Source organism: Crocodylus porosus, unplaced genomic scaffold, assembly GCF_001723895.1.
Source record: "Crocodylus porosus isolate Cpor-Errol unplaced genomic scaffold, CroPor_comp1, whole genome shotgun sequence".
NCBI classification, from domain to species: domain Eukaryota; kingdom Metazoa; phylum Chordata; order Crocodylia; family Crocodylidae; genus Crocodylus; species Crocodylus porosus.
The window spans coordinates 53,040,238-53,052,414 of NW_017728947.1; the positions used below are offsets into that span (position 1 = coordinate 53,040,238).

General features: G+C 43.0%; 1 protein-coding gene across 2 annotated transcripts in view; it reads right to left on the minus strand.

Annotated features, from left to right (window-relative positions):
- GANC (glucosidase alpha, neutral C) overlaps nucleotides 1–12,177 on the minus strand; it is a 45,348-nt gene that overhangs the window by 13,992 nt on the left and 19,179 nt on the right. Inside the window, exons 11-17 of one of the 2 annotated variants that reach the window (XM_019551864.1) lie at nucleotides 9,703–9,938; nucleotides 6,251–6,377; nucleotides 4,156–4,235; nucleotides 1,832–1,975; nucleotides 1,304–1,400; nucleotides 777–878; nucleotides 48–291 (exon numbers count right to left, since the gene is read on the minus strand). In XM_019551864.1, the coding sequence (XP_019407409.1) occupies nucleotides 48–291; nucleotides 777–878; nucleotides 1,304–1,400; nucleotides 1,832–1,975; nucleotides 4,156–4,235; nucleotides 6,251–6,377; nucleotides 9,703–9,938 (1,030 nt within the window). Of the gene's footprint in view, nucleotides 1–47; nucleotides 292–776; nucleotides 879–1,303; nucleotides 1,401–1,831; nucleotides 1,976–4,155; nucleotides 4,236–6,250; nucleotides 6,378–9,702; nucleotides 9,939–12,177 lie in introns of those variants that run through there. The other variant, XM_019551865.1, reaches the window with a different exon arrangement.

Here is a 12,177-nt window from a genome sequence, read left to right on the forward strand (position 1 = left end):
TTAAAGAACAAGAGATTTCATTTTGATTTAGTCCATTATGATCTTACCTCATAACTGGTTCAGCCTCAGCATGTGTCCGGTAGAACAGTGTATATAAGTAGGGAAGAAGGCTGTACCGCTCTCTGATGGCTTCCCTGATGATCTGTGTATTCTTCTCTCCAAACAGCCATGGTTCACGCCGTTTGCTGTTCAGGCTGGCATGGCCTCTGAAGAAAGGCTGGTATGCTCCAGCCTGATACCAGCGAACAAGTAGTTCTGGTTCTGGATTTCCAATAAACCCACCCACATCAGCTAGATTTTAGAGAGACAGACAATGAGTTTTTGGAAAGGTTTCTGTAAAATGTGGAATTCCATTACAAACATGCCAAATGCTTAAATATGTTAGTTGAATATGGACATGCTACCCTGCTGAAAAGTACCAGCCTGATCTCACAAAAGTAAAAAAATAAATAAAAAAATTGTAACATCCAACTATTGACAAAGTGGTTTGTTTGCTTTGAGAGATATGGTAAGTCTTTCTTCTGGACACACGATTAAATTATAGCGGTACTAACAGACGACAGCTTGAGGTTTGCAGTTCAGGATGGGACTTGGAGCTGTAATTAACCTAAATATATAAAACTGCTTTGAAATACATTGGACTGTAAGAGGAAAGAGGGCTGTTTTGGGGCTTAAACACTAGCTTTTCATTATCTGTGTTTAAATCTGCCTCAGAATGCAAGCTTAATCCAGCTGATGGTCTACTGTTGGTGAAAAGTTCAGAATAAACACCTTACCTCCACAGAATGAAATTCCTACCATGCTGAGTGTAAGCAACATTGGAATGGAGATTTTCAGGTAACTCCAATCTGCTGTGTTGTCCCCTGTCCATACTGCTCCTGGAAATCCCAATAGCACTGCTTTAAATTTACATACTGAGTTCAGGCTCATAAGTCAATGAACAGGTCTGACTAAGAAAGGAGGAAGAGGGGGATTCTAAGCTAGCAAACTCATTTCAGGTCTTGTGTTTGGTGTGAGCATACTACTGGAATAGGCAACTGATGGTGGGTATGTGTTATGGAACACCATGGTTTGCTATCCATCTTCCAATTTTTGCCAGCTATGAAAGATAAGGCAGCAGTCAAATTTTAAATCCACTCAATTATATGGGAGATGTATATCAAAGCTGTCTTAATGATGATAATGCATTGCTGTGGTTAGTAATACCAAGGTACCAAGTACTAGGCCCGTCAAAATTTGGTATTAAAAGAAAATCAGCTCTACCAGTATATTTGGCAACAGCATGTAGCTTGTCCATACTTACCATACTTCTGTGATCCAGCAAAGAAAGATCGTGTGAGGACAAAAGGTCTCTCTTCTCCTCCAGAGCGCTTGATGAGTCCTTCTGCAGTTGCCATTTGCTAAAAAGCATGAAGATAACTGATAGGGAGCTGGCCTTAATTATATTCTATGTATATCAGGTTGCCGTTTTAGATCTTTCAAGGCAGGAACAGTAAGAAACATATGTCCAGAAATAACAGTAACTATTATCAAAGTACAAATGATTTGTTGCAACACACTACAGGAGAGGAAAATAAAGGGCTTACTAACATTGCACACATCATACATCAATGTTATTACATTGTTGTGGCAGAAAGGTGAATGGATGTCATTGCTATTATAGATGTGATTTATCATGGAGAAGCTGATTCCAATCAGACAATGCCTAGCTCAACAGGACCTAATTGTAATGGGAGCCTTGCAGGAGCTCTTACAGTAAAATTATAATCATCCTTATTGCCACCAAAGGAAAAATATTCATAGCACTTGATTTTTCTGTTGGATGTCCTACCTGGTAAAATCCATAGAGGTTGTGAACTTCCCGGTGCTCCCAGCCGCCATGGTGGACAGCATCTTTCTGCATAGTTAGTTCTGCCCCTTTGAAGATGGAAGGCTCATTCATGTCATTCCAGACAAAGAGGATGTCAGTAGAACCCTAGGGTACAGTGTAGCATTAAGGGCATATTTAAGTCATTACTTTAATATAGTGGGTGCTGGACTTGTCTAACAGGGGGGGTGGCAACATATTTAAGACCAGTGGACCAAATTAGCATAGCTAGCACAGTGGGTCACCACCTGAGGTGTAACCAGTAATGTTTGCTTCTTGAGCCAGCAACTCACTTCCCCACCCAAAATGCCTGCTGCTGCCCTTGCTCTGTGCTGAGAAATGCTTTCTCATCTCCCTATTACAGCCACCCCTTACCCTCACTAAAATGGGCCTGCTATTACTGTCTTCTGGTGAAGGAGATGGGGAAGGAGGATGAGAAGCAGGATAGATCAAAAGAGAAATTTAAAATACCACCCAAGGGTATAAGAGCAGAAAAGGAGAGAAAGAAATGAGGCAGAAAAAGCTGTGTTGGGACATGAAGTGAGGGCTGACAAGTGGCATGAGTTTACCAGCCCTTTGCTAAGTAAGGTTCCAAGAAAAAAACAGCAGGAGCTTGGCAGTGTTCAGTGGCCATAACATAGGATTCAGCCTGGAGGAAGCTAGGTGTGATGGGACTGTGAGGTGTGAATATCTATGATTCTCGCACTAGATCTAACACATAAAAGTGTTCCTTCCCAGTGAGGCTACAATGAAAGTAACTGTGAGCTCCACGAAAGACAGCTGATTCCTATTATATCCTACATGGACTCATACTGGAAGAAACTAGCAATAAGACCACTAGGCTAGATGAACTGGTAGCAAAATGACTCACCCTGGATGCAGGTATAGTGAGTATACTGCTTATTTGCAGACAAGGCAAAACCTGGAGAGGCTGCAAATACTGTAAAGGACAAGACTGAAATTCAAAAGGTTCTTGAGAAATTGGACAACTGGGCTAAAGACAAGAAAGGGTGTTATACAAAGGGAAGAAAATGCATGCATAAACAAAGAATGGGGGATAGGATCACTGCTGAGGATCTGTAGTTATAGTGGGTCACAAGTTCAACATGAGTCAGTAATGTGATGCTGTTGCAATAATAGGAAATGCTATTTTGGGCATTGTGTGCCAGACAAGAGAGGTGGCACTGGTTAGGTCTCGGCTAGAATACTATATCCAGTTTTGGGTGCTGTATTTTAAGGTGGGTGCAAAGAATCTGGGGATGATGTAGGGGTGAGCAATGAAGATGCAAAAGGGATTAGAATACAAGGAGCATGAGAAATGCTTGAAGGACATTCAAGGAGAAAAGGCATTCAAGGAGAAGAGGATGTTATAGCAGTTTTTAGATACAGTACTTGAAAAGCTTCCATAAAAAAGAGGGAGAAAACATAATTTTCCCTTGCAACAGAGGGCAGGATATGAGGTAATGGTTTTCAATTGCAGCAGAAATTCACTTCCTAACTGAAGTGAAATCTGTTTCATTGAAGTTTTCAGGAAGACGCTGAAAAGGAATCTGTCCGGGTTAGTTTAGGGACCCCAGTAGTGGTGGCACCATGATATCATGGGGCCAGGGTTTCCATGGAGTCCGGCCCCAGCAGTGCTGGCAGGGTGTACAGCTGGGTGTGGAGCTGCTCCAGCTGGGCTGGGGCTGGGATCTTGCAGCAGTGACAGTGTGTTCAGAGATGGGACAGAGCCACAATCTGCTGCCTGCATGTCCCTGCCTGAGGCATGGAGGCAGCGGATCGAAGCTCTGCCCAGCTCTGGACCATGCTATCACTGCCACAAAATGCTAGCCTCAGAGCAGCTCCCTGCCCAGCCGTCTGCTGGGGCTGGTCTCCACAGAAACATGGCCCCACACTGTCACAGTGCTGCTGCTCCTGGGGTCTCCATGGACACTGACCACAGCGACGTGGGCAGGGGCTGCTTGGAAATGGAGTCTACTGCAGGCCCAATCTAGCCCACAGGCTGCACTTTTCCTATCACTGGTCTACACTGTTGCTACCACCATTGCTTCAGTGGTGAGTCCTGATTTTCCTAGTGGAAACAAGCTGCGGTGAAGACTCTTTTGCAGTTTATGGGTTTATTGCTACATTCTGGATATTTGCCTTTACAGTTTAGTAGTAGTCTACAAATATGAAAACTTACTAGCTTATTTAGCCAGTATTTTATCTTATCTTATCTACCTGCTTTTCTTTTCTGTTTTCAGGCTTTTTATGTACTATGTAGGATTACAAAAGAAAAAAACACAAACCTTATATGTTTGGAAGGCAAACAGATCTGCATACCACTCTCGGACTTCAGGATTGGTAAAATCCAGGTAACAAGAGGAACCTGCAAGTATGGAGCATTACTCTTATTTTGTTAACTTCTACAGTGCTTACTGCTTTCATGTGTGAGTATTGTAACGTGCAGGTATGCTGCCTTTCAGCACGAATAAACCTGCCGTTGCTGTAGTGTTGCATGATATATAATAGAAAATGCTAAGAATAAAGATCAAAGCAAAGTGAAAATAAAACTCAATTGAAAAATACACTTTATTTTGTGCTCTGAAGACCATCAAGTTTTGGCTTCTGTTGGACTCAGTTCCACACTATTTGAAGGACCTTCCAGCACACTGAGCTATACCCAGGAGTGAACTGGAAGGCAGTGAAGTAACAGAAGTTTAGTGTTATGAGCTCATAAGCGATATCTACAACACAGCAGCAGAGTACTCTTGAGCATAATGGAAACCAAGGGTGCCTCTTTGTACATCTTTACCGCTGGATTTCCATGGTTGATGAATGTGGACCATAAGTGGGTCAGCTGGATCTGTTTCTTTAGCATTGTGACTGCTGTTGTAGACACAGAGAATGTCTAGTGCCACACAGAAGGTTGGTGGCTGTATTATGGTACACACATGTGATCTGTAGTGATAATATTGAGTTAATTGCCTATAATAAGTGTAGAATCACAGGGATGAAACATTGTGTGCAAATTTGGTGTCACTTTATGTCCTGGTTGAGGATCCCTAGATATTTCCTTGTTTACAGAAGCTTTCCCTTTATATTCCACATTCTAGCAAGTAAAAAATAATGGAAATTTAGTCAAAAATGCAGCAAAACACACCTATATACTTAAAGCCCCACCATGTTATATAACCCCTTGACTTTTTCATTTTTAGGTTGCCCAGCATGGAGCTAGAGTTTTAAGACAAGCAACATAGTCAAAAGTTTTGCTTCTCAGAATAAGGGGGTTATTTTAAAACATAAATATAGGACCTGTTGCCCTTAATGATGCCCTGATGCCATTAACTCCCATCTCACCACCATTTTTCTCTTTATTTTAATTTTTTCCTCCCATTTTCTTCTTCAGCCTTTTTTCCCTCCACTTTGATTTAACATTTTTTCCAGTTTTGCTCTTCTGACTACTACTGCAAGTATCCTTCTCTTGTTGTTTCCTTATACCATTAAGGTGTCTCTCCCCACATAGTTTTAAAAGATGCAAGGCATGCAGGTTTCTCAACGTCCACAATGCCTGAAGCATGTAACCCTGCTTTGTGCAGATGGCTGTCGTGGACCCAGGAAGGAATGAGATTGTAATCAAAACCTTTATTCATGCAAACAAAATTAAACATTAGGGTATGGGCTGGGGCTTTACACCACATTATTAGTGGCTTACTACCAGTGTCATAATCACCTTTGAAAAAAATTCCCGTTGAAATGATCACATCTGTTTGACTTCAGCTATAAACATGTCCCTCTGTTTCAGCACAGTGTTCATCAGTGGCCCATGATATAATGCGCTGGATTGGGACTCCAGAGAGCTGGATTCTATTCTCAGCTCTGCTAGATGATGTTGGACAAGGTACTTAATTTCCTTCTCCCTCTGCTCCTCTTCTGAGAAAAGGAGGCAATGATTTTTACTTTCTCTATATGAAGTTTAAGATCTACTGGTGAGAAGTGCTACATGAGAGTGAGGGATTGTTATTATTACTATTAAAACCTTGAGTGAATTTACCATGAACCTTGAGGCCCTTTTATTACAGTTGTTTTAACAACTCTCATTGTACCAGTCCGTCAGCCTGCAACATCTGAGTTTCTAAAATAAAATAATTTAATATAACAGACTGAGTTGCATTTTGTTACCATGGATACCTCAGAGCACAGTCCTGTGAAGATTAAGAAGCATATTAGAAATGTCAAAAAACCTGGAATTATGAGCGTAAGATTGTCACAAGTATATTTTACTTGTGAAATGTAAGGTCTATCCAGCTGGGTACCCACTTTTGGCTCATTTATTTTATTCTGGCATACACTTTAAAATTAACATATTAAACTGTGTAAAATATAAGCAAAGGGTTTTCTTACCTGGCCAACAGACACCCTCAAAGTCTTTCCCATTCCTGTCTTTCACAAAATAGTCCTTGCTTTTGCCCTGAGAGTAGATGGTGTATGCAGGATCAATCTTAATGTGGGGATCTATAATGACAACAAGCTGCCAGGATCAGAAAGCAGAAGATACCATTAGCATTAATAATACAGCATAATACAGTCAGAGCTCAGTTTTCATTTCAGGACAAGAATAGGCATGGTCACATATTTAAAAAAGCAGTTATTGATCTTGTGCATACAGTTCCACATACACATAAAATAGCTGCTTTTTAAAGACCATAGTAGAAATCTGCTTCTTTATGTGCAACATTACTTTTCAGACAAAAGCAACCTTTTCAACTGAAAAAAATGCCCCCAGTTGTATACACGGGGCAGTAAACAAATGTCTGACATCTGTGATGAAACAAAGAAATGTAAATATTTCTTAATATGCCATATTTACCTGATTCCAAGATGACGTATTTTCCCCCATTAAACATGGTGGGAAATGAAGCCTTGTCTTCTAATTGAATACTAAGTGAAAACGCAGGCTGCACTGTATCCTGTGCTACTCTCTGGCTCCACACCAATTCTCACTCCCTCCCTGGCTCTGTACTGGCTCCTGCTTCTCCCTGGCTCAGCAGGACCCCACTGGAGAGAAGTAAGGGAATCAGCATCGGGTCCTGTACTGCTCCCTGGATCCATGCTGTTTGACTCACCACTCCTTGGCTCTGTGCTGATTTTCTCACTGCTCTCTGGATCCCCACTGGGTCCTGGATTACCCCCTGGCTCTGTGCTGATCCAGGGACTAGTGAGGAAAGTAGTGATGAGCCTGGGAGCAGCACAGAACCCAGTGTGCAGCTGATCCAGTACGCAGCCAGAGAGCGGGGAAGGATCCAGCACAAGCACAGCTTGTGATGCTGGGGAAGGTGAGGGGAAGTAGTGGGTGGGGGACAGGTATCAGGGGGGTCAAGTGGCTGGGGGGAAGACACAGGGGGAAGCAGATACCATGAGGGAAGTCATGGGATGGAGGCCAGACATGGGGTGAGGGTAGCAAGTAGCAGGGGACCAAGGTGCTAGGAGGGCAAGCGGCTGGGGTCAGATTGCCTGCCCTCCCTGCGACTTACCTCCCAACTGCTTGCCCCCTTGCTGTTGCTGCTTTCCATGCTGCAGCAGTGGAGGAGACACATTTAAGAGAATGCTCCAATAATTAGATTCATATACATGGACTATTATAAGAAATGTCTTATAATTTTCCATATTGTGGTAGAGCACCTTTGGTGCCTGCCACTTTAAGGGCTAAGACCAAGCAGCAGCGCAGCCTGCAGGTGGCAGCATTCCCCAGTCAGGAGTCACATGGTTGGCAGGGGACTGCCTGACTGGGGAGCAGGGCTCAGCTGTTGGCAATAAGAATAGGCCTGAGCAGGGGAGCCAGCGGTTTGCTGGCTGCAGCTGTAGGGGGAGCATCATTTAGCTGGAGCTGCTGCTCACAACATCTTGAAGGTAAGGGCAGGAGCTATGGGGATGACAGGAGGCTCCTGGTCCTGAGGAATGACATAAAACTACATCCTGCTAAGGTAGGATGGCATGGTGTGTCTGCCTGCCCAGGAAATGCCACACCAATTGCCTCTCTAGTGAAAGGTGAGTAAGGGGCGCCTTATAGCCCCATCCCCCACAACCTGGTGGGTAACCCAGATGTAGAGACATGCATGGGGGCCAGGCATGCCTAGGGAGAGGCACCTGAGCCCCATGGAGTGTCAGACCCTGGTGGCCCCAGTGAGGGGGGTAATAGTGTGGCCCCAGTGAGGGGGCAGAAATATTTGTAGAGGCCTGCACAGAGTAGGGTTTGTGGTGGTGGCCTGAAGCCATGCCTCATGTGCATGGGGGGTGCAGAGTAGGGTCTGCTGAGGTGAGCCTGAAGGGCTGCACCAGGGGTGTGCGGAGTAGGGCTGTAGGGGCAACCTGAAGGGCTGCATATAGACCAGCCCCACAAAAGTATCAATATGAGTAAGAGGCCCTAGTGAGAGGGCATAAGTGGGAGGCCCTAGTATGAGGGTGTAAGTTGATGTCCCAGGGAGGGGACAATATGGCCAAGGTAAATCTACAGATGTCTGAGACCACAGTTGGACCCCAGTAAGTCCTCAGATGTTGTGAGGCCAAGTTTTGGGTCAGAGGTTTAGAACTTTGGATGCCATCTGTGAGGTATGGGACATGGTATCGGGGTGGTCAGAGCCATATGTAACGCCCTAGGCATTGGGGCATTTAATGGGCAGCCTCCTGCATTTTTACACCAGATATTTATACAACAAGTCACGGCAGGAAAGACAGGGCAGGCTGCCCTGGACAGGTGGGTGGACCGATGTTAAGACCTGACCCCGAGATGGCCTCCTGTCACACATGTATAGCATCTAATTTGGTGGGGGTCCTCTTGAATTCAAAGTCCTTTTGGATTCAGGTAAATATAGTACAAAACATATAGCAAATATCAAATTTTCTAGACTCTCTCAAATTCAGCCAAAATTTTATTTTCCATGGTTACCTCTTGATGCCACAGATTCCACTGATAGGAGACCAACTATTGTGTAACTTAATTTTAAAAAATGCACAGTTTAAGGACTTTTCCAACAATCCAATCAATAATTGGCTTTTGGGTGAAATCAGGTGTGATTTACGGGACATTAATATTAAGCACATCAGTGGCTACTGCCAGTCTGAAGACATCCAGACAAAAACACCTGCCAAAAGCAAAAGCAGCGGAACAGACTGAAAGAGAGCTCTCCCTCCCCAGCAAACACTGCAACTGCTACTAACAAGTTTTCATTCTGGTGTAACAGGGAGCTTAGTCCTCCTGTTACTTCAAGAGGAGAAAGGCTGCAGACAGGGCTCAGGTGGTACTCAAAGGAAGACGCCTGATGGGAAGTGGGGCTGGGCTTAGAGAATATATAAAGCCCAGGGCCTAAGCTGGGGCAACAGACTGGTCCTGGAGGTGGTGGAAAGAAGGACTCTTGAACAAGAGGGTTGCAGGGGAGATCGTGATTCACACCAGGGGATACACTTGAGCCCAGGAGCAGGGCAGGCAAGTAGAATATTGTGGACTTGCCTGGAGAACAATGGTGGTTTGGGACTGGGACTAGTGAGGCAGGTTGGGGATCTCAGAAGTCCTGGGAGTAGGGCAGATCCTGAGAACAGGGAAGAGAGGGTAACTGCTCTGGGAGCAGGGCAGAGGAAGGACTAGAGACAGGGTGAGAGGGAGCGCAGTGCCCCAAGATGGGCAGAGACTGGGTGGGAGGGAGCCCAGCCCTTGGTTTTCACCAAATTGTCAGGTGACCTTCCCTGCCTACTAACACTATCAGGGATGTGGAATGTGACACCCTTGGTCAAGACTCTATGGCCTAGATTATGATGTAATCTTACATATACATTTTCTTTCTTCTTTCTGTATAATTTACCTTGCGTTTTTTCTTTCTGAGTAACTCTTGCATCCTTCTGGGGTTTCGGAATCTTTTCTTGTCCCAGGTGAAGTATCTTTTACCCTCTGTGTGCTCTATGTCTAGCCACATAACATCATAGGGAATGTCATGCTGATCAAAGCCAGCATCTACTGACTTCACATCCTGCTCATCCTCATAGTTCCAGCGGCACTGGTGGTAGCCCAGGGAAAAGAATGGAGGCAGAGCTTGAGTGCCTAGGAGGAGATATGAAATTAGAACCTAAGCTCTTAGACACAATGTTGTTATTGCCTTTCAGGGTTTTACTTAGAGTCTTTGAAAAGTCAATGGGCATGACATGGCTAGACCTGTAGGCAGCTATCTGAAGATGAGGAGTGATGGTCCTTGCCTATGGGTGGATCTAGGATTTTGAAAATAGGGATGCAGATAGTGTGATGCATCAAGACAACCTATATTTTTCTTCAGCTAAAAGAAACAAGATTTACTAATATGTTAGGGGCCCAGGATTACTATTCAGTTTAAGATCAGAGCAAAACTAAATACAACTTTATTTGGAATATGCACTACTTTGCTAGATTATATTAAATTTAAAAAATACAACAAATGGGGCAAAAATAGTCAAAACAGATTGTTTCACTGGAGTCACAATTGTTCACTGTAGTCATAATAGTTAAATGGTATGTCTCTTATTCAGATTCATAATACAACATCTAGCCTTCTTGAGCACCCAACACTTCAATTATTCTTCTTCACACCCAAATTAAAATTACCACACTTGAATTCAACTTTTTAGCTAGAACTAAAAAAAGTCTTCAGAGTTGTGAAATAGCCATTTCTGGTAATCTCACTTTTCTACCAGACAGCAACATTGCAGAAGAAAGGATAGCTTGACTAATGGAACTTCAAGACCATTAAAAAGGAGAGAGGGTCATTAACATCTGTGGAGGAAAGAGCAGCCAGAAGGAATCAGGTAGATTATAAAGAATCATGAAGTCAATTTACTCTTAGCACTGCCTGAATAGAAATGGCACTGCCCCTCCTAGGCAGTTGGTTTTAAAATTTGGCTGGAACAAATAAAAAAGGGACAGAGTACCACTGTACCATTACAATCCTCTGTACCAGCCCTGTCCTTGCCTAATTATTAGTCCAGACTATATTTCACACCTGAGTTATTTGCTCCAGAGACTAAGCTCAGAGCAAATATTATGACAGGCTTCAAAATACCAGAGGCAGCAGAAGCTGCTGTAATTAAAAGGATGTTGAGAAAAAAGCTACTGTTATTATCCTGATGGTAACAGTCAATATTTCTATGGTGACTATTGTTATTTTGAGTTCTAAAATCTGTCTACATTTTAAAAAATATTGTTTGTGAATTTAATTTTCATTGGCATGAATAACTCAATAAACCAAATTTAGTGGAGACAGACCCAGTGATCTCCTGCTAATTTACCTCAACAATGACTTGTAATTCCCTTATTGCAGCATCTGAATTTAAATAGAAACTAATATTTATTTAGAAATGGAAAATAAAACTAGTCTCTTATATACTACTGGAGACAAAAGATCACAGGGTCAAAAGTGACTGAACTGTCTCTCTCTTTTTCTTTTTTTTTTTTAAATTTACTAAAAACACTTCTGCATTTATTGGATACTGGCAGAACTTTGCAGTACAAAATCACTGCAAAGTGTGGGGAGCCAGCTTAGGCAGAATCTCTTGTGAATAGCTGTCCTTTTTCATGACTAAGAGGATCATTACATGGAAAAGTAATATTAGGACTCATTGTCTTGCTTTTAACTCTCTTCAATGCAATATGACATTTGTCCTTTTTAGTGACATTAGTCACATTGTCTCCATTTGTGCTCTTCTTTCCCTGCTTTCTTCTCTTCCCTGCGCTTTATCATAGACATCTCCAACCTATGTTCTTTCTCCTCCTCTTTTTGCATACATTTCCCTTCCACATTAGTCCATTCTTTGATTGGATACACTGACCAGCTATGTGTCCTCCTCCTTCTTCCATTCCCTTGGACAAACAACTCAGTTCATTCTTTCTCCTCCAGACATCCTTGTTCCTTTGGTGACTGGTAGCTCCAAGTAGCAACAGCTAAACTGGCTTTACAATTCCAATTACTTTTAGGGTATGTCTACATGGCAACACCACGCATCGAAGCAGTGTAAGTCTTTTAGCATGATGCTTGGCTCTGTCTCATTAGCCTTGCTGAGAATGTAAATTAGCTTAGGAAAATGTGAGAGAGTGCTTATGCTAAGCAAGGCCTAGCATTAGAACAATGCACTAAAACTCCCAGAATGCCTCAAGGAGGTTGAGAAGTCAGCGATTGACATTCTGGTAATCACTTTCTGACCCTTAGATGAAAATACTGAACTTCTGACCTTTGAACAATGATAAAAATAGCAGACATGCCGCTTACATTGTTAAGAATAGGAAACTGCATGGCTAAACCGCAATGACGAAAAAA